Here is a 27374-nt window from a genome sequence, read left to right on the forward strand (position 1 = left end):
ACTAGGGTCGAACCACCATTGAAACCTGACCCTAAGGGACCCTGACTCGACCCATGAACCCTTGGAGTAGCCCCCTCGAACAGCCTTGATCAGAAACATGAAGAAAATTGAGCCAACATGAAAAAAACGTGAGCATGATGCATGAAACTCATATGTCTTCGTGTTCTAATTAAACCACATACAATTCAACAATCATATTTTCATCATAAAATAGTGTATATACGATTTAAATAGTGAAAAAGAATGGAATAAAACATGTCTTTGCGTTTAAACGTTTGAAAAACTAATACGGTTGCGTAGATCGCGACTCGGGACGAACGGAACGCCTAAACCCTTGATTTTTTCTCCAAACTGTCGTGTGGATGTGTGTGGGATGTGAGGCGGCTGCTTCCCTAGCTTTCTCTCCAAGTTTTACGTGAAAAAGAATGATGGAGGAATGAATCTAAGTCTATGTATTTGTTTGCATCAAAGTTGGACTTAGGCTTTTATTAAATAACTAATAAGGCTTAGCCCAATAATAATCAGCTTAAAAGATGCTAATTTAAAAATAAAAGGTACTAATTTTCGTAATAATAAAATTCTTGTTATAAATCATAAGAGAATAAGAGAGATGAGTAGAGAAAATTCATTAGAGAAGAAAAAATTCATATGAGTCATACTGAGGTGCAATTTTCATTGAACTCAATCACTCCTATTTATAGGGAAAGATTATAAGATACAGATCTTTACAAATATTATCTTGACATATTTATCTTGATCACATATCTTTAAAAGATAATCATCTATAATAATAATACATTTATAACACTTCCCCTTAGATGATTATTTGCACAAGCAACCAATTCTTCAAAATCTCCTTTTGGCAAGATGGATGCTCAGGACTTCATCGGGACTCGAGTGCTGCCTCGTTAAAACCTTAACAGTAAAACCCCGTGGGAAAAATCTGAAAGAAAAAAGAGTACAACAACATATACTTTCTTTGGATGTCTTCCTGACAATAGATGCGCCTCATTAAAATCTTATCAGAAAAAACCCAGTGGGACAAAATTCTAATGAAGGAAAAAGAGTACGACATCTCGCGATATATATTAATTGCCTCATTAAAAATCTTGTTATGAAAAATCACGTGGGAAAAATCATAGACAAGAAAAAAAGAGTACAACTTTAATTGATCCCCCTCTTGCAAGCATCGCTTTCAATTATTAACTCTTAATATTTCAATCTTATATACTGATTTGCCAAAAATTGATTCAGATGGTGATTTTTCCATATATATGGTACTTAAGGATCAAATATATTTTCTTCTTCTTCAAGTTGGCAAAAACAATATTTTGAGCATCGAATCCTTCGAGGATGTGCAAATATTTTCTCATAATCCGCTTGAAATATTTTGATAAACTTTGCTAAAATTTTCTCATATTTCCACATATCATTGTTATTGAAAGTTTAACAAATTGTAGTTCAAAATAATTATCATTTTGCGTAATAGCAAAACACACGAATGATTATATCATTTCGATCCCAAATAATTTGTGAAATCTCATATTTTAAATAATTGGTCGTTCACGCTTCTAGCGTCATTTTTCATTTACTTACAAGTAATATAAAATATGGTCCTGCAGGACATTAATTTCACAATGACCAGCCTCCATTATTCTTTTCACGTTAAGATGTTCACTCATTTTCTTTAAAGGGGTTTTGTCACTAAAGACGATTTATATACATTGTTCAACTTGAACATAAATGAAGCTAAATAGTATAGACGATCTTATACACAAGATCAAAGACTATATTTTGAGATTTAAACTTTGAACATCGTGTTCACTTTATATTTCATTTGAGATCGATCTCAAAAATATTCTTGTAGCTTCTAATTTCTCCCCCTCAATGTTGGAAACATTATTTTACAAGAATAACAAATGAGAATTTCGCGTCATAAAATCTCATTGCTCAAAATAATTGATCAAAATATCCAATTTATTTCCAACATATTTACAATCCCTTCAAGAGATTTATTGTAGTGCATTTCTCGCACAAACATTAACTTTCAGTACATAATCATTTGACATAATATATATTTCAGATATCCCCAACTATGACGCATTTATTCTCATGGTTTAGTAGTTAATTGGAGGCAAAATAAATCAACTAAACCAACATATTTATAATCATAAAATTGATATGCATATCCTATTTTGATCAATCTTGTCTTGATTACATATTCTGAAAAATTTTCTCAATACGTATTTTCGCAACATCATGTTGCGCTTTGTGAGCCCACGTTATTTATTCATTCCAGATAATATGAGGATTCTCTACCAATTTGAGCTAATGATAGTGATATCAAATTTGATAAGACAATAAGAATTCATAAAATTTTCTGGATCTTTGATTAAAAAACATCCATATTTATCGATCCAGAAGTTTTTGGCTTATTCATTAACAACTTTGTGCACTATCAATAGTTTTTCAACTATTTATATAATTTGAATTCTCAATTCAATCAATTATGTCAAACTCTGAAAGTATTTGTATCAACGATACTTTTGGAGCTCTTTAGCTCTTCTAGAAATATTGATTTGTAATATATATTTAAACCAAATCAATATCTACTAGATTCAAAAATCCATATACGTCAATATTGTATATCACTATTTTATAATATCAAGCACATCATATCATTTTTTTTTCATCGTCAATCAAAAGATCTTCAAGATCTTTCATACATTCAAATCAGCATACGATGAAACATATAATTTGGGTAGACATCAACGGTCTCCACAAACTTTTATATCTTGCTTGATAGATATCAATAAAATATCTTTACGGACTTCAGGTACGATAGTGATACGAGATACCGATGTACGTTTAGTACAATACTTGATTATGACGTATATATCAATATTTTGTGCCGAATTTATGATTCATATCTCGCTTCATACGAGATGACATGTTCTTTCTTGAAGAATTAAACTACAGTGTATCAACTTTGTTCATTGGCACGGTCATATTCACTTAAAATAATGGACCACATTAATTAGACAATTGTCATAATTGTCTTTTCTTGAACAAAATAATATAAATAAGATATTATATTAAAATAATTGAAATTGTGAAATCGGACGTACTTTTTAAAATTCTTGTATGCACCAATTAGATCTTTTACTTTCAACAATGACATTCAACCTATAACAAATGTCATCTCACATTAAATTTATGTTCCTACATGTAAAATAATAACATGTGATAAAAATATTTTATCATTCATTTAAAAAAATGATAACTTAATCAAATGATTTTGAAAAAATCCAAAATTTATATCCACAATCAAAATTGAAGAATTTAAAATCCATAATCAAAATTTAGGGCATAAAGATTTAACAACCCAATATATCCTTAAACTATAAAATTCTTAAATCAGAAAAAATTATCATCACATTGCATATTTAATTAATGTGACATCTCATGAAATTTATTAACCAATAGAATATATTAACAAATTTTGTAGATCTTATTTTATATCATCAAAATAATTTATGTGAATCAAAACAAAACACATGCCAGAGTTTTCCACAATTTAGTTTAAACAAATACAAACTTAATTTACCAAAAATAAATTAGTTCAATAAATAAATAAAATGACTTGAAGTTAGTCATAAATAAACTCATTGACATCATCATGCATAGGCTACCATCAATCCATCATCGTCGTTGCCCAATATAGATGATTGTCCAATTCATTGAGTTTAACTTTTATTTTTTCTTTTTTGGTTGATAGTGTTGCGATCTTACTACCGCACATTCATAATTTTCAATCAATAATCTATGCAGTTCATCATTGAACATCAAGTCGCTATTCATAAAAATAGTGACAAATAATAGATCATGCTTCTTCTAGAGCATTAAAAACAAATATATGATTTGAATCGATATCAAGTCAATATCTTTTGATATATATCTTACATATATCTTTAATAATATTTTCTTATGGATATTGACAATTTTAGATCATATATCGATATTCATTGAGAAATTGTACTAAATTTCCCAATTCATAAGATCCTCAACAACCAAAAGAGCATTAAATTATATTCTTCGAGAATATTTCCAAATTCATATTAATATTTTTTACGAATATTATCAAATCTTGCATCTTTTTATCAATATTTCAATATTGATATATTTTGACATGAGATCAATTTCTTCATATTTGTAGATATTTGGTATCATATCAGATATCAATCATGATTTCTTCACTTTCTCAATATACAAAATCATATATCACATCTTTATCATGAATCTATTCAGATTCTCAATATACTATATTATAACTAGGAATCTCTCTAGATTCTCAATATATTTGATCTTATATCATATCTTAATCTTGAATATCTTAATATTCAATATATTACATCATGAATTCATATATATATTTCGATATATCAAAATTGTAATCATCAATCTCTCAAAATTCTCAATATATTATATCATGATCATGAATTTCTTCAAATTCTCAATATAAAATCATGTTGTGCTACTTTATAGTCATCAACATATTCATGATATTTCATGGGCACCAATATATCAATTATTTTCATTGTGCTACTTTTAGAGCACCAATGAACACCTATCATAAAATCGAGTATTGACAACACGTTGTGCTATTCCAATAGCATCAATAAAACGAGAATTATTTTCATTCTCAATTGGTTACAACATCGTGCTGATAACGTGTTATAAATCATAAGAGAATAAGAGAGATGAGTAGAGAGAATTCATGAGAGAAGAGAGAATTCATATGAGTCAATACTCAGGTGCAATTTTCATTGAACTCAATCACCCATATTTATAGGGAAGATTACAAGATACAAATCTTCACAAATATTATTTTGACATATTTATCTTGATCACATATATTTAAAAGATAATCATCTATAATAATAATATATTTATAACAATGCTTGATTTTTAAAATACTCTAAAAGCCCTTAAAATAGCTTAATTAGGTGAGAAATGGGCTTTTAATTATATATATATATATATATATATATATATATATATATGTGTGTGTGTGTGTGTGTGTGTGTGTGTGTAAAACCCATAATTTTCTTTAAATGAAGACTTAAATAATTATTTATGAATCTTAAAAATCTTGGACATGGATTTCGATGAAAAACTTTTACCTAGTTCGTCCACGGTCCCGTCTACGTGATCGTAAATCGACTTTTAAAAATTCATAACTCTAAAAATAAATGGGTTAAATGTTGTAATTAAATTTAAAAAATATAAACATGTCACATAATTCACATAAAATATCATTTAACTCTTTTAATTTATTTTTAAATTAATTAATTTCGTAATTATGCATACGGATTTATGTAAACGAATTTTCGGGCGTTACACATGGGACGCCAGCTAGGGTGCAGGGGAACAAACATGTATATCTATATATACAATGTTATAATGCACGAGAGTGTTATAGTAACTGATTTTGATCATTTTAATGGTTATACAAAATTACTCTTGTTACTGTTCACTGAAACTAACAAATCACTACTTCACTTTTCTCAACTTCTTCATCATGCATGTTCTTTCCTTAACCACCTCCTTTGTAGTAGTTGAAAATAAATCATGTTAAATCTAAAATTTCATTTAGTTTTTAAAATCAGATATTTAAAATAAAAAAAAATGTCCATGTGAAATCTTCACAATGGAAACATGAAAAAATCGGGCCAACATGAACATTATACACAGACGGCGGACATTCATCGTAGCTCAAGCCTTTTGCGACACATGAGGTTGACCATCTTCTTCGGGTGGTTGTAATGGGAAGCTTTGCTGCGGAGACCGAGAAATTCCCATCGACGACGAGGGTGAATCAAAGAGCTTGAGCTTTGAAGAAACACTGGTTTTGGCGCAGGTTTTCCTTTTTTTAAAAAAATAATAAGAATAATAATAATAAATCTGTAGCTTTCTTCCAGATGACTGATGAGTGACAACGTTCAAAGTTAATTTCAATTTTCCTCTATGGAGAGGTTAGCAATACTAGAGAACGTTGGTCCTGTATTAGCTAGAATACAAATGGTTCGATCGCTTGCAAAGAATGAAACATTTAAGAACCTAAAATCTCATGATTAAGGACATAGACGCAAAAAAAAAAAAAAAAAAAAAAAAAAAAAAAAAAAAAAAAACTCTGTTTCAAATGAAATAAAAACGTACATTTGATAGATACACCAATATTGCACACTTTCCATTTATATTTATACGAGCAAACAATAGCTGTATTCTGATTTATACACAGCACAATGCAGTACAGCACAATAGAATGCTAATTAAGCATCTCTCAATTGCACATGAAAGAATACAACTTTGTAATGGACACCACAACATTTGAAGCCAAGAGAAAAGGCATACCACGAAGTAATGGATTGAAGCTCCTTGTAGAAGAATGTAAGCAATAGATATACATGCTCAGCCGCTTTGTTACACAGCTGCTGGTGTTGCAAACTCAAAAATCACCGTCACGGATGCAAAGGGCCGTCTCGAAAGTTTAGCTTAGCATCTTCGTTATCAATGATTCTGTACAGTATGTCCCATTCACAATGGGTTAAAGATCGATACCTTTAAATAAAGAAGCGCCGATCCTAGTCTGCCGAATCACGTTACTTGAACCAACGGAAAATTTGAAAAACCATAAAAGGAAATCCCTTGGCGAGTCCTCTTTCATAAGCTACATCTCCACAGCTCATTGTCATGAACGTTGTTACACAAACCTCTGACTAAAACTGGCATTGATAATATCATAAGTGACCTTGTTGACTCTGATGGGTATCTAAAATGTACTCAACGCGCCGTGATCACGGATCCTCGCGAGCTTTGATCGTCTATTGGTGATCCTCAAGTTAATTATCAAGAGTATGCGTTCAAAATGAAATCCATGCTTACAATATCCCATTTAAGACTCGCTGATAGTAGTCATACTGTCGTGTTCGCCAGGCATCTAAGCTGCTGCTGATTAAAGAAAGCACCAAGGACACACATTGCTGCTAGACACAAATAACATTAGTGAGGGGAAGCTCAAATACGTAAAATGTAAGAAGTACACACGAGGAAAACCATCAAACCTCTTCTGTGAGACTAAGATGAAACCGTTTTCGCAAGTTTTGTATTGTTCTTGGACCTCCCTTGAAACATGGGAAACCAGAATCCTGTGGCAATAGCAAAGTAGTTCATTATGTGAAGCTAAGATTTGAATAGCTGTAGTTATGTAGTAAACAAAGACACAGCATATTAATCTAGGTTAAGCTCAGTTCTACTGTGCGTGAGGATAAGAGACCGCACCCAGTCACATAACCACATACACTGAAGTTATGATCATAATTAGGTGGTATGAAGTGATGGAGATAATGCATTAAACAAATTGCCCAAGTCCTAGAGAATGAAACAAATAATTGTTCAAATTGATTCTAAGAACCACTCGAACCAACATACTTCACGAAAGATATTGTTTTACTTTTTCACTTTTAACATTACAACATTAAAAATAAAACACCAATTTGATTCTACTACTATTATGCTGACTTGCAAAATATCTATATTGGTCATGATGAATATGGATCGCTCAGAGTTCGATTTGTTAGGCGCCTTCATCATTCTAATAAGTGCAATGGACACAAGTAAAATAGTGCATATTTTAATAAATTTCTTTAAGCTCAGAAAAATAGAGCCAAGTATCTGAGTGTATTGTAATTGCCTAACATTTAGTCCATTCTTAATTATGTTCTGGTCTATATCAGAGGAGCATATAATGGAGCTGGAAATATCGGCAAACCTGTTCACTCTTGGAAGTCCAAGACCTTAAAACTAAGGTTGCACTTAGATAGAAAGATTTCATCCATGGATTTTTATTATAGTTTTATAGTTAACAATGAAAAAATAAATCAAATTTTAAATTCATGTCTTACTTATTTACACGAGTTGTAAAAAGTAGAATGTATTTCAAATGACATCATATTTGGTGAACTTGAAATTCATCATAATGATCAAAAATAATATATCAACATGAAAAGGGTGATTTAAAAGTTTATGGTTTTGCTACTCTAAACAAGAAAAATACATTTGAAATACATGGATTTGAAATCTTTACGTCCAAGTGCAACCTAAAGTTACAGCTATTCCATCCACTTCAGTTGATTAAAATTTCCACTTCTTTTCTTGTGCTTTAAACAAGCTAGGTTCTCTAAAATGGTCAAACTGAAGTCAATGCAGACCATTCCACCTCTATATCATCCACTTCAAACAATATTATTATTGATGCTGAGTATAACATAATTATGCATTAAATCCAATGAGGTACAACCGTACAAGAATACTGTGTGATGATGGATCATTTATCCACAACACCTGGTCAGTGCTCCAAGCCTCCAACTTAAAATCCTTCTAGATGCTAGGGAACTTACTGTACAGATCAGCACTGATGCATGAATTACACAGACTTCAGTTTTTTTTTAATTATCCAACACCACTTTTAATTCAAGAACTCTAACGTCAATAGGATTGATCAAAGAAATATTTGGCCAATAAAATTGGCGTCTAGTTTCCAATAACTCTTCTCTTACTATTGCGATTCAAAAACCTCAGAAGACATAAGATTGTACACAGAACTGTTCAAGGTTATTCGGTTTATCGTAAGTAGCCTCAGGAAAAAGGAGAATGATGCAATTTTTGGGGATATAGTGAAGAATGCAAGGTATACAACTGTATAGAGCTGATATCAAGCCAACTGCCATCTCAAGAAATTTTTACTTATTGAAATTGATGAAGCAAGGGAATGAGACAAGATGCCGCGCGCACATATCAAATCGAAAAGAATAAAACTTCAAACATTTATAGAAGTTCTTTCAACCAGTGAAGGATTGATTTCAAGTAAATGACAGATTAAATCAACAAGGTTTTCATCACTACAAGAAGTTTAAGAATTCAATAACATTACTCTCATTGAAAAGCTACAAACAGTCACCAAGAGAAGATAATCGAAGAAGAAGAGAAATGTGTTGCAAATGACAACTTTTAAGTTGTTGGAAAACTGAAACACATTGAAATCAATGGGTTGACATGGTTTTTCATGACCAACCCACTTAATGGAGAAAGCTCACTTCAATATCAGCATCATGCATAAAGATATGCGAAGCAATGCAGAAATGACAGAATATACCTATTTCAGCGAAGAAATAGAAGAGAGTGTTTATTAAAGGAATCACGAGGATATGCCATTCACGATGCAGGGGAAAAAAGTCACCTTCAAAAATTTTTTACATGACCATAAGCCAGTGTACAGGGAATAGTGAGTCTGCAGCTTTTCTCACCATTTTGATGAAGAGTCCAAGCAAGTCATCATCTCATTTGAGAGTGGAAGAAAAAGAATCCTGGAAGCGTGGAATGAATGGAATGCTTCTATTGCACACAAGTGAAGTGGCATACAACAAGCAAAACACAGCTTGTAGATTAACTAATAGCCACCTTCTTCACATACAATACTGGAAGAAAGCTCGAATCTTAAACAAAAATAGTGAATCCAAACTCATCCTATTCCTATCCTACCTTTCAATCCACCCTATACTGATAACATGCTACCAACACTCTATAAACTAAAGTACATTGAATTAAACTTTATAAAAAGGCAATACCCCAGATGCAGACTGAAAAGAAAGCAAACTAAAAAAAATCACTCAGTATTACCTGCAACATCTCAACAAGAAGAATTATCCGCTCTGCATGTTTACGACATGTAAGAAAACCTTGGATACACAAAACCTGAACAAAAAATGAAAGGCGAGCTATAAAAACCAGAGGACAAAACTCAAATGTATAAACTGAAAGATAATACGGCATTAAAGATTCTTGCATTAACCTTAAAATAATCAAAAAATTCGCTTGGAACTCCCTCGGCGTCAGAGTCCATCACCTAGAACAAACAAACTTTTTTTGATTATCATAGAACCTGAAAAACTCAAAGAGGGCCCTAAACATTCCCATGTGCATTTATGAATCGACGAAACATGCATTGCTTGTCTGCCTCTTACCTCTAGAAGTTCACGAGTTAATTTAAAAGGGGCACTTTCAAAATTCACACCTCCCGGTGAATTAGAAAGCATGAAGCCAAAGTCTATATGTATGATATGGCCTTCTTCATCCAACAACAAGTTCCCATTGTGCCTATCCTTCACCTGGAGACAAGAAATCTTGGATGGAGTTGAATGTAAAAAAGAAGCATTAAACAACCTGTAACCTAATATATATCGGAGTTGATTTCCAACAATATCACTCAATCGTGAAATAAGCTTCAAATTGTAATAAAGGAAATGATTTCCAACAATAACATTCAATCATGAAATAAGCCTCAAATTATAATAACAAATGAATTACGCAGACCAGCTAGATTGTTGGTACCAAGTATACTTTCCACATCATGAAATAAACTAAATCATGGAAATTGATGATGTGACAATGCAAAATAATCTCCAGTCCCCCCTTCTCCAATTAGAATTTCCCTCTCTTTGTTGCATTTTATGTCTAGGAAAGAGCTTGTTCAGGAACAAGTAAAATAAAAAACAGGTATCGGTATAGAAAGTAAATGAAAAGGCACAAGCTAAAAAAATAAACACAGAGTAACCAGAGTTCACAAGTATCATAGATAAGTAAAACTCCACAAAGCAGAATCTTAAATGTGTGTTAATGCTTTTTCAATCAGTGATATTAACCTTTTTGCGATATTGCAGGAGAAAGAGATATTCACCTGTAACAGGTAGCAAACCAAAGAGTATCCAGCCATGCTTTCAACAAAGTTCCGCTACAATGAAAAGATGAGTCAAAACCCAATATTAGAAACTTATAATCATTAGAGAACTACGTAGCCTAAAATTGCTCGATTAACACAAATTAAAGCGAACACTGACATTAATGAACATTATAATGAAAAGTATTAAACCGACTATATCACCTAACACTTCTTCGTTTACCCCAAATATTTCTCAAGAAGTAGAACAGCAGACACAAATTTAAAGAAGGGTTACGTTTTTCAATTTAAACTTCAGAAAGTGGTTCAGAAACATATCAAATCTATCATGGCCAAAATGTCGAGAGTCCGAGGGACTAAAATACATAGGAATATGGGCTTCCGAGAGGACTACTAAACATACTGGTTTGGCAGGGTCTGCATTTCAGATCTACAGAGCCAGATCCAAAGAATATATATTTTTACGAATTGCTTCTCGTCATAATCAAAGTCATGACACATCTGAAAAATTGAAGGGTCTTATGGCAAGTTGGCAACAATGCATGTCATCCTGTCAATCCAAAAAATTTAAAAATTTTACAGCAACATTAATGTCTTGTTAATCCTTGAAGTAAGTAATGGTCGCGTTTGACTTTAACATACCCTTGACCTCCCTTTGTATAAGCTTTTTTCACCGCTGGTTTTGTAACTTGGCAAGAGATATTTATTCATGTTAATCTTTAAGTAATTAACTGTAACTGAACTTCTACCAGAATTAAAATCAATATAGACTGGAAGGTAAGGGTGTGGGGGAGGGGTGCCTGGATCAGTGGTCACACTAGATCATTGAAATATAATTTGATTTTAACTAAAAAGAAAGACCTCAGAAGACCGACTTGGCAGACAAATTCAATTGCAAGTAATGAGATTATTTCATGCTGTTCATAGATAAGGATTATCATAAATTATTTTCTTCTTTCTTCCACTTGCTTTGACTGCCATAACGAAATTATGGTTAACGTGAGCAATTCATTGGCACAATCCGATAAACCAAACCATTGCTTTTCTCCTCTATTATCTAGGTGGAAATGTCACGTGTTCATTTTTACAAGATAAATTGGGATATCATCGTAAAAACTTCCATATAAAACTCATTGAATTTCAAAAAGGAGAAACCACACGTTTTTTAGCTAAACGGTCAAGTTCTTCAAAAAATGTTGACAAGGAATATAAATGAAGACAACATTAACGAATACAAATGCTTTAAGAAATGAACTCGAACAATAAATATTTAGAAAACGTAATTAACATATAAAACAGCACTTTCCTCCAGCCAAAAGAGATGCATATATGGTGGAGGTAAGACGGACAGACAGAGAGGGAGACACACACACACAGACAGAGAGAGAGAGAGAGTAACAATTCTGATTTTATGAATAAATGAGGTGAGAAAGAAGAGGAAGCAAAATTGCTATCTGCTAGATAAAAAACATTTCAATTTTCAAGATTTCGTACCTGAGCAAGCTTAAAAGTGGGAGAGTTCTCTTGATACTTGGCAATGAAGAAGTCCCGCAAACTTGAAATGTTGGGAAATCTACTTTTAATTGAATGGAGCGATGCCTGTCAAAAATATTAATGACAAATAACGTCAGCTCAAGCTTGAGGACTTCGTATCAAGTAGATTTAGCCTGAGTAATTAACCAATAGATCGCTGTAATACCGTATCTGGAATAGTTTCAATAAGAGCTGTATAAGAGGATGTTACTAAAACTTCATAGGGACGCAACCATAGAGGAAGACCAGCCTCCTGGAATATATCTAGCATTTAAAAAATGGAGAAAAAAAAACCATAAAATTTTTTAAGAATCATCAAGGAATTTAATGAAAGTAGATGCAGAAAATAAGTATGCTACATTCCAGCATGATTATCATCATGAAGTGATATAAGAAATAAACCAGAGAGGTAACTATAGCATATCTGGAACAGGGAAAATTGTCTAGCACACTGTTACGGACCTGGGCCTAGATCTAAATAGCCCAATAGGCTTAGAAGCATCTAGAAGAGGGTATTAAATAAATATGTGAGGAAGAAACGTTTATTCTAGAAACAATAACTTGACGAAGGGGAAAGAGTATTATAAAGGGAAGGAGTACATTTGAAGGAAGGCATTCAGTTAATTTGTTTGAAGGTTAATACTAGCGTTTGCTAGGGACTAGCGTTTGCTAGGGACTAGCGTGAGCTAGGGTTGTACAGAGACATTTCTCTGGGAGTTCCTTTTATCTCATCTAGATACATTCAGCTTATATTCGATTTCTTTGTATCTCTTTGTCCAATTCTTGTGTGGTTGTAACACACACACTTTTCATATTCCAGATTGTCAACCAGGAAAAAAGTATGTATGTATGTTGTGTATATGTAAGACAGGATAATGTCTATGGTCGAGGAAGAAGACTTTCTATGCCACAACTTAGGTAACTTCAATTGCCTGGGAAATTCTAACGTGACATAAATGCATTTACATGAGTACTTTATCTGGTACACAAGACCCTAAAAAATGGGGGGGAAGGAAATGTTAAGTCTAATGGGAAATAAAGTACACCATTCACCCTCAACAGATCAAACAGCATTTTAATCTTGCAGTGCTTATTACAAAACTAACAGGGTAGGAAGAGTGTATGTGCCCCATCAGTTTCTTCTAAACAAGCTCTTCGATACTAAAAGGTACAATAGGACTGAAGGATACATTTGATAATCAGTAAGGTGAAAATACAGAAATAATGAAAAATAAGTATGCGTCAAATAACAGAAAGGAGGACAAAAAACCCAAGTAACTTGAAAAGAATGGAAACTGGGAGCATGGACACCTACCATAGAAGTGAGAGATAAGCTGAACAGCTAGGTGCTCCTGCCTACAGTCATCCCCACTCTTCACAATTGCCTAGACAAAAATGATAGAATGATCTGGTCACGACAGTAAAACGATGAATTCATAAGCAGTGATAAATTTCCCAGCATCCAAACACTGAAATTCCAGAACTCACGATGTGACAACAGTAAACAAGATGGACAACATGTTGAAAATGTTGCGACTTTCTGGACATTCGGTCAAATTATTACAATAACATATGGACAACTAGTTCGTTCCACCTTGATTACATTCTGGGGCACACCTCATTCCCTATGTTCTTCAAATTCTTCTCTAAGCGGTTTTATAGAACATCGTCTTTATCTTTGCCCTGCAACCCCACACTCTTTCCCAACCAAAAAGAACAAGTTCCCCATTTTCTTGACTTTACGCCATTAAGGATAACCTCCAGAAAGGATAAAACAGAAGAGAAAGTACCTAGCTTATAATTAAATAATTGCCCGAAGCAAGACTATAATTGAAGGTGTGTTTCATCGCAGAGACTGGGTGATAGGGTGAACTTTAATTTCATTTTCGGTAGGAGGGGATGGGGATCACAAATCATAGATTCATAATCCTCTTAACATGGGAAGTCACCGCAGCACAAATTGAAATTGAGAACATGAATCTTTTATTCATAATAACATAAAAATTAAAATCATGAAAAGTACCACAAAGATAATACTGATTGTTTAATACTTGAGAAATTGAAACAGCAGGGATATCGTGTGTATGAGGTCATTGGGAGGAACAGCTTAGAAGAGGGCTGTACTTGAAACTCTATCCGCCAAGGAAAATGGTGAAGCGATCAGACAGAAAAACCAAGAAATAACTTAGTTACATTTAAATAAACCAGCGTCAAATGAAAAACTTACAGAACGCAAGTCCCAACCAGGCAATTTTCCATACACTGAAGCTTTGCGTATTCTCTCCTTTTTTACCTCCCAAAGTTCACCAGCTAATGCATCACCTACTTTAGGAACACCACCATTTCCCGTCTGTGTAAAATTAAACCAATATCTGAAAAACAACCCATGGTAAATAGAAACTCAAAACAACTTCAGAATTTTACTAATTGTTCACCTTTGGCTGTGCATCTGATGAATCCTGACCAGCCCCTTTAAGAGGAAGCCCTGGAGGTGCTTCTCCTTTCAATGCAGCAGCCTGGAAAAGTAAATGAAACAAATGAAACCGAATGATGCCATAAAGGGTAGATTGCATGAAGATGCGTCTCGTTGAAAATGTTCCGTCAAGATGTTGTAAAATGGGAATATCACCTTGACTTCCTCAATAGCTACTGTACTTGGAACGCGTCGATGCTCTTTCCGACGAGGTGGATCTTGATCTACTATGTCATCCATGCTAACCCCAGGTTCAGCTGACAAGACAACCCTCACCCATTCCAAATCACAGCCATCATTTTGTTGAAATACGCGACTGTCTTCTTTGGACTGGCCATAATTAGCAGTAGCAGACAAAGGATTGCGACAATGAACTGCAGGATCTGATTGATAGTCCACCGAAAAATTAACCCGGACAAATTTTACTTTGGCCTCCCATAACTTTGTCACTGCCTGGTCTATTGCTTCTGAGGTGGACCTTGACATCCTATCATAACCACTATGGTACATATCCTGCCCTGTCCACAGAGGATACGCCCACGGTGGAGGCTTTGGCAAAAGGGCATCCCCATTTGCCAATGGAATTCCTCCTTTGGATATCTTTTGTGAATTTGACACGTCTTTTAAATTACTATATGAAGAGAGAGAAAAATTGTGCCCATCAGTGCCACATCCAATAAATTACAATTAACAATCACCACAGAAGTCTATATTCGCTGATTCTCTATTAAACTACACAGCCGACGCATCGCACCTTGGGGCGTCGCTCTTCAAAACCTCAACGCATATCAGGTAAGGAGCCTTTTCTCTTGAATTTAATAGCACGGCTTCATCCTCAGGTATGTGAACCACACGATGCATACCCTTCCCCATTGGAAAACATATTCCTGGGGCATCAGCATTATTAAAATACAAAAATAATTACTAAATATCACAAACACAATTAATAGACATATTAAATAATAAAAAATCCTGTTAATAAATATGGTAGAAAAAACTAACAAAGAAGTATGAGTTATAAAGTATCTGAACTAATTAATAAACAATACTAACAAGTACCCAAAACTAGTTCGAACTTCAACAGAACACAGAAATTTAGGCTTGTCAAAAACCCCCGACACATGTACAATCGTTGAGTTCAGATAATTACATCAATCAATATAGTAGAACAAACTAACAAAGAAGGACGAGTTATTAAATATCTAAACTAATTAATAAACAACGCTAACAAATACCCAAGATTAGTTCGAACTTCAACAGAACACAGAGAAATCTAAGCTTGTCAAAAAAACCCTGACACATGTACAATAGTTAAGCTCAGATATTTACATCAATAAAGTTAGATTGAGGCCAAAATAACCTCGAACCTAGATCGTTGACGTGGACCAAACTCTTAGGTGAAAAGCAACTAGCTCCATGACACAAACTATTTTTCTAGTTTTATAATGAGAAACTTAAAACCCAAAGGGCGAATATGTTAGTTGCACAAGATCAACATTAAGAATTGATATTGATGCACTTCTTACCTCAACAAAACTTAAGGCAATTTATATTAGATGCATCAAGGGAGTGTGGTCACCTATCTCTGAAGTTCCTGAGAAATTAATTAATACCAAATGAAATTTTATTATTATAACTTCAAAATCCTTATTTCCTCACAGTTACATTCCTCCCTCTCAGACAATGTTCTTTAGATTGAGAGATTACATTTCACAAATTTGAAAGGAGATTCGAAGGGAAAACCACTATGGTTTTACAGGGGCAAAAAGCCAAAAACAGAGAGAAGGAATTCCAACTCTGATCTTGAAGGTGGAGCATATAACGAAGAAAGGAAATGATAACGACAATTAAATGAACTTAATATAATTTTAATTCAAAAACAGAAGACCAGCACCTCCAATCTGCACAGAAAGTATTGCCTTTTTGAGAACTTCCTGGGAATTTGACCTCGAGATAAGGTCTAAAAAATTACAATTTGACAAGGATTCCCAAGCATTTTTCCCAAATTGTATATTCCACCGAGATGAGAAAATACAGCATTGTTTATGAGAACTACGAACAGCACTAAAAGCATCAAAAGAATACAACATCTAGAGCTACCAATGATTGTGATGATATAATTTAGCTCATGCACAACCAATTTTCTCTCTACTTTAGATACATCAAATCCACGAGCTCTTCTCGTCATATAAATTACAGAGTATAGAAATCCAAAATTTTGACAACCTGTTGCATAACACAACAGATAGTATACAACCATATTGTGAAAAACGTTCCATGTTAAGTAGACATGTAAAAATGAAAGATGAGGAGATATTCAACATATTAAACCTGAATGAGGGAAAATTAGAGAATGGCCTCAGGAAACAAGTTCTTTCCTGAGCTTGAGTCCACAACAGAAAATAAGATAACAACATGACACACCATTTTCCAGATTTGGGTTCCCCATTCAGTAGTTCCAAATCGCAATATTAAATATCAAGGAATAAACGAGATTATAGAATCTACAAAGAAAGGAAACTTGAATTGCAACAGTTCCAGGTAATCTCTTACCAAAATAACAGAAAACATTAAACGAAAATACATTGACCAACCGACTACAATTGCACAAAATAAACCACATACTCCAATTCAATAAGATTTTGAGCCAGACAGTCATTAATTAACAAAACCAGCGATTAACTGCAGTGTATTTACCTCCACTGCTCTGAGCTTCATCTATATGTGTATTGATCTCCGCGAGTGACTAAAAATGAAAGATCAAATTTCAGTATAGCAAAAGTGGATGCAGAACTGAACAAAAATAAGGCGGTTAAAAACAGAAATTAATAAAACCTCATGAAGCGCAGTTTTCCTGTCCTCAACAGGAAATACATCGACAAGGCCATAAGATGTCTCGCATAAACTTTGAACAAAGTCAAGCGATTCATGATATGTCCCCTTTCTAAACTGTGATGCACTACTTGGAAGTGGTGGTTTAGCATTCAACTTTTCATTTTGCTGCTTAGGTGAGCCAGGACCTTTCTGCATATGTTGGGAAAAATCAAGCACATGAAAAGCACATCAAAATAACAAATATGAAAATTTTGGTCTACCAGCAGAAAAGATGCGATTGAATCTAACAAAGCAATACCAAATGTGTGCAACAACCAGTACCATGAATCACCATACATTTCATTGAAACGCGAATTTCAGCATGTTCTGAAATTTCCAAAGTGCCAGGGATGATGCATATCACAACAGTATTGCATAAATTAGCATTAAAAAACTGGTGGCATCATTAATTTCATGGTTTCCTGTGGTCTCATTTTTCATTTTTATCATTGCTTTGACATACGATAATCCTCCTCATTCCAATTATGTGGTGCCTGTACTTCTCAAAGGACACCCGAGAAAACAAGCATGATCTAAATGATCTTACTACCGTGTAATACAAAACATGAGTTACAATTTTTAAAAAATTATATATTAATGGAAAATGACCTTGATAGGAAATAATGGACAGACCTGCCAACCTATTCAACAGAAAAGTTCAGGAACTGACCAATTTATTCTTCTTTGAACCATAGAGTTCAGAATCCTCCAATGAACGGTCCCGGTCCTTGAACAGCTTCCGAAAAAAACTTTCAGTTCCAGGACTACTTTCAAGCAAATTGCTACCATAGCTGCTATTGTTTGCCTCCGAAGTCTTCGAATCTTCGGGATGAATGCGAAACAGTCTACGGAATAGCGAAAAATCGGAAGGCTCTTCATCTTCACCTATTGATTGTCCCTTTCTGTCCTCATCATTCCAGTCACTGGTCACTTTCTTGTCATCATTTTTTTCTTTAAAAAACTTCTTGAAAAATCCTTCTTTATCATCGTCATCAGAGCTCTTTGTCAATCTTTCAACATCATCATTTCTGTCACTCCCATCCTTCTTATCCTCAAACTTATCCTTAAAGAACTTTTTGAACAGTCCTTCCTTTTCATTGTCGTCCACTGATTTAGACAACAATTTCTCCTCTGAATCATTTTTACTATCCCGAAACAACCGTTTGAAAAAGCCATCTGTGCTGGCGCTAGCTTCCTCATCCTCATCTTTACTACTCAAAAGCCTACGAAAGAACCCATCTTTTTCCGAATCTTGGTCATCCTTATCCATTGATTTCCTCAGTTCCTCATCTCGACTACTGTTCAAAAACCGCTTGAAAAATCCACCATCTTTCTCATGTTCATCCTCATCTTTGGTTCGGTCCATTGACTTCCTCAAATCCTCGTCCCGACTATCCCTCAACAACCTCTTGAAAAACCCACCTTCTTTCTCGGGCTCCTCTTCATTATCTCTATCTTTGTCCACTGATTTCCTCGCATCCTCATCTCTACTATCCCTTAACAACCTTTTAAAGAATCCAACATCCTTCTCAGACTCTTCCTCTTCCTTCTCAACGGATCTCCTAAACATTAAAGCATCCCGCACCTTTGGCCCAGGAATAAACTTCTTGAAGATTTTATTGTTCTCCTCCGCCGAACCCAATACCTTACGACTATCATCCTGAACTGTAGAGTTCGCTGATGAAGGTGAAAATGAGATCGATCTTGGCACTGATGCATTATTCGGAGGAGATGATGTCAATGACAATAACTTCTGCTTAGAAGACAACAACCTAGTCAACATCTGATTCTTACCGATGGGACTACCATTACTGACATTATTATTGCTACCAGATGATAAAGACATAAAACTGGTATTCTGCACCTGAGGTGTAATCAAAGGCGGCCATTCACCCATCAAAGTGGCTGCAAACTGACACTTCTCCTGAATCCTACTAATTCCCTCATTATCGTCGACATCCTCCAACTCAGCCATTAAAAACCAGTGAACTTTCAGCGCAATTTTCAATGATTTTGAACAGACGTCGATAACGAACTTATCCAGCGATGGGCTAGGTTTGTGAATTAACATGTAACATATCTGAAACAAGTAGCTCTCAATGCCAGGGAGAGGAAGAGTATACATACGATTGCACAGATAGTCGCGAACCCCGGAGTGAGGATGCTTGTAGAGGTAGCTGACTGCGATCCATTCGCAGAAGAATGCCGAGTCAAAGAATCGAATAAGCCACCCGCTCTCCCCGATGCTTTCACTCGTCGGAATCGTCCGAGTCACCTCCCGTGGGGACTCGGCCCACTCTCCGAATCCCCGCGTCAATCCAAGTAGCCTCGACATCGTCAAATCCTGCTCATCCTGTGATTTAAATTCCCAATCCAAAACCCCTAATTTGAATAATACAATGTAATTTCTAGACTACGGATGCATATAAGTGGTGGTATAGGGCTCAGTTTTGGGATGAAAATGAGGGAACGGAGATTTTAAGTATCGAACAACGTCGTGTAATTGGCCGGCACCGGGTTGGGAAATTCCAAGGAGAAAAGGGGGTGGTGGTGCTAACGTGCGCGGTGGGTGTTCAAACGGGGGAATTTGGTCCTTTTCAAATATAAAATGTTGAAAATAAATAATAAAATAATAATGATAGTAATAATAAACTTTAAAAAAAAAATCGAATGGAAAATTCGGGTGAAGTTTCAAATAAATTTGGTGCAAAAGTGACGGCAAAGCTGGTTTTCGTTTGTACGAACAACGAATTTTTCAAGTTTTTTCAGAGAAACCAATGTGATTTTTATATTTAGTATAAAATCATTATTATTAAATGTTGACTTGTAGCCTTTTCTTCTATAGGAAATCTCGTTGGGATACGTTCTCGGCCGGATTGAAAAATTCAAAATTGCAAGTACTACTATTATAATAATCGAATAGTAGGGTTTTTTTAAGAGTAAATTGGGCAAAAATCCCTATGTCATAATTTGAGTTTGAGATATAATTTGAGTTTGAGATACCTTTTAAGAACAAATACGATACAAATCAATTATCTCACACGCAAACCACGTTCAGCAACAACTACTCAAGAATAAGTCGAATGATCCACAACAAGAATTATTCACACAGAAATCACTCAAAAAACCAGAACATACAAACAAATATATTATATTGAAGCACAAGAAAAAAAAAACCAAATATAAAATATTATTACAGTTTTGAAGTTATTTAAGTTGCTAGTGGCTAGTGCTTATCAGACTATCACTAGAGAAAAAATAAATTAAAACGAAAACCTTGGCAAGTATCTTTCCCCTTTATTAGTGGAATTTGATTACTTGGTTTAGTTTTTAACATTTTAACATCAAAAGTTAAAGCATTTTGTAACTTGAATAATTTTTTTACGTGCTCTAGTAATTAAAGCATTCTGTAACTTACAAATTGTTAAATTTTTTATTTGTCGAAGTGTGTTCCACCATGTTTATTTCTTGTCCGTTTTTATATGGTCATATTTGATTGATTTATATTTGAAGTCATAATTGTGTTATAGGGAAATAGAACTATGCCGGGCACTGATTTGAGTGTTGGAGAAAAAATGATAATTTATTAGAATGTAATTTCTTATATGATCGGTGTGAGTTGGTAATTTACTAAATAGTAATAAACGATAGTGGTGCTGTTATGCAGTAAAATGGGAGGAATTTTTCTTTTTATATGGTCATCTTTGGACTTTGATTGACGTAGAATACAGATTATTTTGGACATTAAAAGAATGATGTATAAGATTTTTCAGCTTTGTGATATGTTGGCGTATCCATCCTTTTTTCACCACTAACATGTTCATTTGCAATTTTCAAAAGCCTCAATAAGAGAATTGTTGAGAAAAAAGTAATCCTGTTTTGCCATCCAATGTGCCGAGATCATTGCATATTTTGTACTGTTATGCTAAGAGTGGGTTGGAAATACCTGAAAAACATATATCAATGTTTCTTGATCATGATTTCTTTGACGATGAGTACGAACTACTTGTGGACCTTGAAGACATCACACCTTTTTATCGGTTGGAGCCAATATCTGCCAATTGTATGGTTGTTTACATGTGGTAAGTTTTTGATTAAATTTAACTTTTTTCTTTGATTTGTTTAGCATATATTTTGTATAAAATTCATTAATCTGATAACATTCTTCTGTTCGAATGGCAGGCTTCTCTTCAAAAATATGAAAAAAGATAACAAGGTCGAAAATTTTAAATTTATGAATTCACGCACCATCCCGGTCATGCCATATGTATCCAAACTCAATAAAAATGAAAAAATTGAACACTTGAATGGTTGGGCAAGTGTTTTGGCAGATAAGATAAGTGGTGCAACAAGAAATCAATTAGTTTTGGTGTCATACAATGTTGGGTAAATCAAAAATATAATATCACTTATAATTGATTTTTTTCGACAATTTTGCGAAATGTATTAATTGACTATCTGTTTTGTGCCTAGTTGTTATTGGATTCTCACTGTCATCGATCCTTATGTAGAGGTTTATTTGTTGGATTCACTTAGTCATCGCAATCGCTATGAGGACTGGAAATATGTAGTGGATATGTGAGTACATATTCTTTATTTAATTAAGCATTTAATTTAGCCAATGGAACACTCATATGTCAAATCTTGTTGCTATATGAAGGAGCTTGAGATTGTTTAATTCGAACAAGGAGAGGAAAGGGAAAAAAAGCCTACATGGGAAGTGATAAAGGTATTTATTATATATGTTTACCCATGATAAATTAACAAATATTTAAATATGTATTAGTCATTGACAATTTTTTGATAATATAGGGTCCTCTCCAACCAGATGCAAAATAGTGTGGGTATTATTTGATGAGATTTATAAAAGAAATTGTTGAAGGAAATGCTACAAGTGATAAAGATTCACTTTTCTCAATATTATATTTGACATATTCTCAATCTTCTCAAATAATTGTGCTTATATCATGTTTCTTCTTCATTATTGTTTTTTTTACTAATATAATTTGAGTTTGTTCACAGTTCATGAAAACAGTTTACTCTAACGAAGAAATTGATGAAGTGCGATCCGAATGGGCGGAATGCGTACTAGACTATATTAATTATGAGTCTATGACTAGGTATCTTTAATTAATATTATTTTATTGTCTTATTGTTCACTTTTGCTTAATGAGTTTTTATTTTCTGCTGTGATAATCGAATCTTGTTCTTTTTTTAAGTTCCCTGCACATAAATTGTTGTTGATTAATGATGGTTCTCTAACGAGTTGTACTTTCTATGCGTGACTTCCTGGAAATCATATTATCATTGCGCATCGTTATAATTTTCGAGTAATATAAATTTGGAGTTCGTTACTTGTAGGCTGGCTTACTATGTTAGTTTTGTGTTATTTTTTTCGGTTTGAAGATATATGTTAATTTGTGTTGGAATACTGTGCATTCTTGTATATGTTGAGACTACCTGAAAGTCATTTTTCTTTCCTAAATACTTTCCAATCTTGCAATTTAAGAAGACCTGGCACTATCCAAATTTAAACTTGTGTTTGAAATTTTGAATAGAATATAACAAAAAGGGGAGACCTTTTTCTTTCCCTTGTTAATAGATAATCGACCACCTGACGCTATCCAAATTTAAACTTGTGTATTCTTGTATATGTTGAGACTACCTGAAAGTCGTTTTCCTTTCTTAAATACTTGTCAATCTTGCAATTTAAGAAGACCTTTTTCTTTCCATTGTTAATAGATAATCGACCATATTTTATGAAGCCTTTTTGAATCATTTGATGATCTTTTTAGATTACTAAAGGCTTCATATTAGCAATGTCAATCGCGTCTGTCTCACTTTAATTTCAAATTTGATTAATTCGATTAGGATAAATTTTGAATTTTGTTGTTTAAACTGTCATACCTTCTTGAGTATTTTTATGGGAAATATTTATGTAATGAAGAATTTTGTATTTTTTTCTATTCCTTTGTCTGTTCAGATCTTCCTCTATCGTCGGTACTTGCTTCGAGGACAGATGATGCTGAGGATTCGAGTATGTTTGTTTTCAAATTTCGAATAAATTCCCTTGAAATGTTGATAAGGAAATTACAAATCGTTTGTTTATGTCCTTGAATCGGTTGAAGCTGCATTTTTCTAGTATAATTTATTCGGGATAGACTCTATGAAAGAATGATGGAGTCACATGGAAATGGAGGTCGAGTCATTTTGAAAACAAGGGCTTAAAATGTAGATTGAATAGAAGGAGTTCAACTGGTGAAAGATATTCGTGTGTATTTTGCAAATATCACCATTTTCCACTAGGTTTCTGGTTTGTTGTCCACTAGGATATCTCGTAAGGGTCCTCTCATCAAAATCATTCCAAAGGAGAAATAGACTCAACCATCTAGGTTTAAGTTTTTTATTGTGATGCTTTCCAAGCAATTAGCAATGATAGTTGTTTATCACAAATGCTAAATGAGTTGAATAAAAATTCTCTTGATGTGCACTGTCTTCCCTTTGGAGTTGCTGAGTTTTTTTTCTTTTCTTTTTTTCCCATGACAAGCGAGAGATTAGTTTGCTAGTTGTGATTGGATTCCATGTTTAAATTGGTCTAAGTTTGTGTTGATAATTTTGTAAAGATGGTCTCTTCTGTATGAATTCTCACAAATTTTGCACTGAGAATGTGTTTTCTTGTAGGTAACTCGGGGGTAATGCATAAGGGGTTTTGATGCAAGAAGGATCGAGTTGTGTTTTAGATCGTCTTGGTAATGCGTAGAAGTCATGTCGTGAACATCGTTATCAAGAACACATGATTTATGTTTTGATACAACTAACTTTTGTTACATTATCTTATATTAGCTGGGATATTTTGAGTTTCAATTACGTAACATTATCTTCCAAATTAGATGTGTGTAAATCTTTTGGAACTTGAAGATAACATTTTCATAGATTGAATGTAGTAAATATTTTATTGTATATTGGTTTCTTTATTAATATTTATAGTTCGTACGAAGATTAATTAGACAACGGTTTTAACATGTCGTCGGACAATATAAATTTTTTGTTCTAATAAAAGACAACGGATTTAACCTGTTGCAAAACGACTCCAAAAACAACGGATTTACATTCCTGTAAAACCGTTGTCGTATGCCACAAAAGACAACGGATATAAACTGTTGCAAATCCGTTGTTGTAAGCCACAAACGACAACGGATTTACACTGTTGCAAAATCGTTGTCGTAAGCCACAAACGACAAAAAATATACACTGTTTCAAAACCGTTGTCGTAAGCCACAAACGACAACAGATATACACTGTTGCAAACCCGTTGTCTTAAATCATAAAAGACAACGGATTTACACTGTTGCATAACCGTTGTCTTTGGAGACATACGACAACAGTTACAAATTGTTGCAAAATCGTTGTGGTATGTTATGTGGTATGCTACCTACGACAACGGACAACTATTTTATCCCCCTATGACAACGGATAAAATCCTTCGTCGTTTTGAGATTTTCTTGTAGTGAATCCAAATATCAATATTATGTCTCAGAGAATCCTATTGCATGCGCTGATACCATAAATGTAGTGACCCGCTCCGTGATCACCTACTAATCAGAAGCTTAGGCATGCAATTAAATTGTAGAATAAACATAATCAGAGTAAATGCAGAATTAATTCAAAATACTAAACCGACAGAATACAACAGGTAAATAAAACCAAATAATACAACTCAATCGAATTAAATTAAATTAATACAAATGAAGTAAAACCTAGCGACTAGCCCTGCAATCCCGCCTTGGTCACCACCTAATCTCCAAATCCCTGGGAGAACTGCTTGCAATTGCCCCGTCGAATGGGGTGTCCAAGGAACACAGAAACATGGACATGAGCGAACTACACTCAATACGATAGTATGAGTATACAAATATTATATGAGCATGAATGCAAGTATACGAGTACCAAGACACTAGGTCAAGAAATCTTGCTCACTGACTCGGGCCCCAAGTATGTAGCTGTAATGCCCCAGAAATTATCTTATTGAGATTATTATTGATATTCTGAGATTATGAAATTCGAGGGCTAAATTGATATTTGATCAGGGACAGAATTGAAAGTTTTGAATAATTCAGGGACCAAAGTGCAATTTGTGGAATTTGACTTGGTCTTGAGATATTTATATTGTTCAGTGGGATTATCTTTCATTCTTATCATCTTCTTTCCTTCTCCTCCAACGAGACAACCTCCATAGCCGCCTCTTTGAGTTCTTGATTTCTTCGATCTGCACGATCCGACCCATAGAAATTCGATTTGAATATATATTTACGATCCGACTACGAGGGCATCGTTTTATCGTAAGTATTTCTTGGATCGGTTATACTTCATTTTTTGATTGTCGATGGATTTTGATTATCTTTGGATATAACGTGCTTGAGTTAGCATATGTCGTATATTCGAAGTCGAATCAGAAAAATAACGATGTACATATTTGTTATGAATTTTTGAAGCAAAATTAAAAAATGAGATGTTGGTTTCTTTGTTGATATTGAATTTATTAGATTGAATTGATATTGATATGAGTTGAGTTGAGTTTGAGGATTATGGAATTGTTGTTGATTTTCGGTTTGCCGGTTTCTAGCCGTTATGCCGTCGATTCAAGTTTTGGAAATCGATTGGTTTGGTTTGATTGAGCAGTATTCGATTGAGTTTATTAGATTGATATTGAGAATGAAATATCTTCGTACAGATTTGATTGAAGATTTTGGAGATTGGAATTATCAGAATTCGAAACGATAGACGAGTTGATCGAGTTGGTAATGAGTTTTACCTTGAATATTTGCTTTGAGATTGAAATAGATTTTGATTGAATATTTGATTTTGATTTCCATATTTGGAGTATCAATCGAATCGAGAAAATGTATAAGTTGACATCGAATCGAATAGGGATGAATACTCGAATCTGAGTTGATTTTCGAGTTTTCTGAAATCACATACTTGCATGTTATATGATTACTTGAATTATGTGTTTTAAATGCCTTTCGATTTACATATGAATTCATACCAAATTAAATGATTTGATTTCATATTGAATTAGACGATTTGGGAACTATAATCGAGTGGTCTTGGATTTTGAGTTTTTCCAAGAGCTAGCATGCTCTTTATAGTTGCTCCAAAGTCTAGAGGATCGAGATATACAATCTTTCACCTCGAATGGGAGAGTAGGTGAGTTGTGATATCTTGACCTCGGGATCCCAACCGACGAAACGAATTGATTATCCGGTTTAGATAATCACGATTTGAAAGACATACATTGCATTTTATTCATTTTTGAGTATGTTGTTTTATATATCATGACTTTGATATATTATCTGATATTGCATGTTATGTTGCTTTTACTGGGAATATTATTCTCACCGGATTTTCCGACTGTTGTCTTGTTTTGTATGTATACTTGGCAACAGGTGGGGCAAGATCGAGTCAGAGAAAGTTTGGTTAGTTTGATCGTGTTGTAAAAGTGGATTTCGGGATTTTATGTTTGGAGTTTTATCGATTGTGGTTTGTAAAACTTGATTTTATATTTTGGTTAAACGATGTATTAGAATCTCGTTTTTAATATTTTTTTAAATCCTTTTGATTGTATGTTATCGACTGTTTTGAGATTTAAAGATTTTCGGAATTTTTGGGGTTGACGATTATTTTCGAGATTTGAGATCC

At 33.8% G+C, this 27374-nt stretch overlaps 1 protein-coding gene across 3 annotated transcripts; it reads right to left on the bottom strand.

The window, feature by feature from the left end:
* Positions 1-6229: 6229 nt before the first annotated feature.
* Positions 6230-20389, bottom strand: LOC140892039 (phosphatidylinositol 4-kinase beta 1-like). Of its 3 annotated transcripts, XM_073300777.1 has the most exons (16): positions 18346-20380; positions 17637-17825; positions 17499-17547; positions 15556-15688; positions 14958-15432; positions 14764-14844; positions 14556-14678; positions 13644-13713; positions 12495-12592; positions 12290-12394; positions 10796-10849; positions 10083-10226; positions 9911-9964; positions 9739-9813; positions 7125-7208; positions 6230-7043 (listed from the first exon to the last, which is right to left on the bottom strand). In XM_073300777.1, the coding sequence occupies exons 1-16, from the start codon at positions 20008-20010 to the stop codon at positions 6942-6944; spliced, it is 3501 nt and encodes a 1166-aa protein (XP_073156878.1). In that variant the 5' UTR covers positions 20011-20380; the 3' UTR covers positions 6230-6941. The 3 variants fall into 3 exon arrangements, 2 of the variants coding, with proteins under 2 accessions (XP_073156878.1, XP_073156879.1); XR_012152705.1 differs by lacking the exons at positions 6230-7043; positions 7125-7208; positions 9739-9813; ... (1 more) ...; positions 10083-10226; positions 10796-10849 and having other exon boundaries at positions 12495-12581; positions 18346-20388; XM_073300778.1 differs by lacking the exons at positions 6230-7043; positions 7125-7208; positions 9739-9813; ... (4 more) ...; positions 12495-12592; positions 13644-13713 and adding an exon at positions 13752-14460 and having other exon boundaries at positions 18346-20389.
* Positions 20390-27374: the final 6985 nt, after the last annotated feature.

Source organism: Henckelia pumila, chromosome 3 (genome assembly GCF_033568475.1).
Source record: "Henckelia pumila isolate YLH828 chromosome 3, ASM3356847v2, whole genome shotgun sequence".
Classification (NCBI taxonomy): domain Eukaryota; kingdom Viridiplantae; phylum Streptophyta; class Magnoliopsida; order Lamiales; family Gesneriaceae; genus Henckelia; species Henckelia pumila.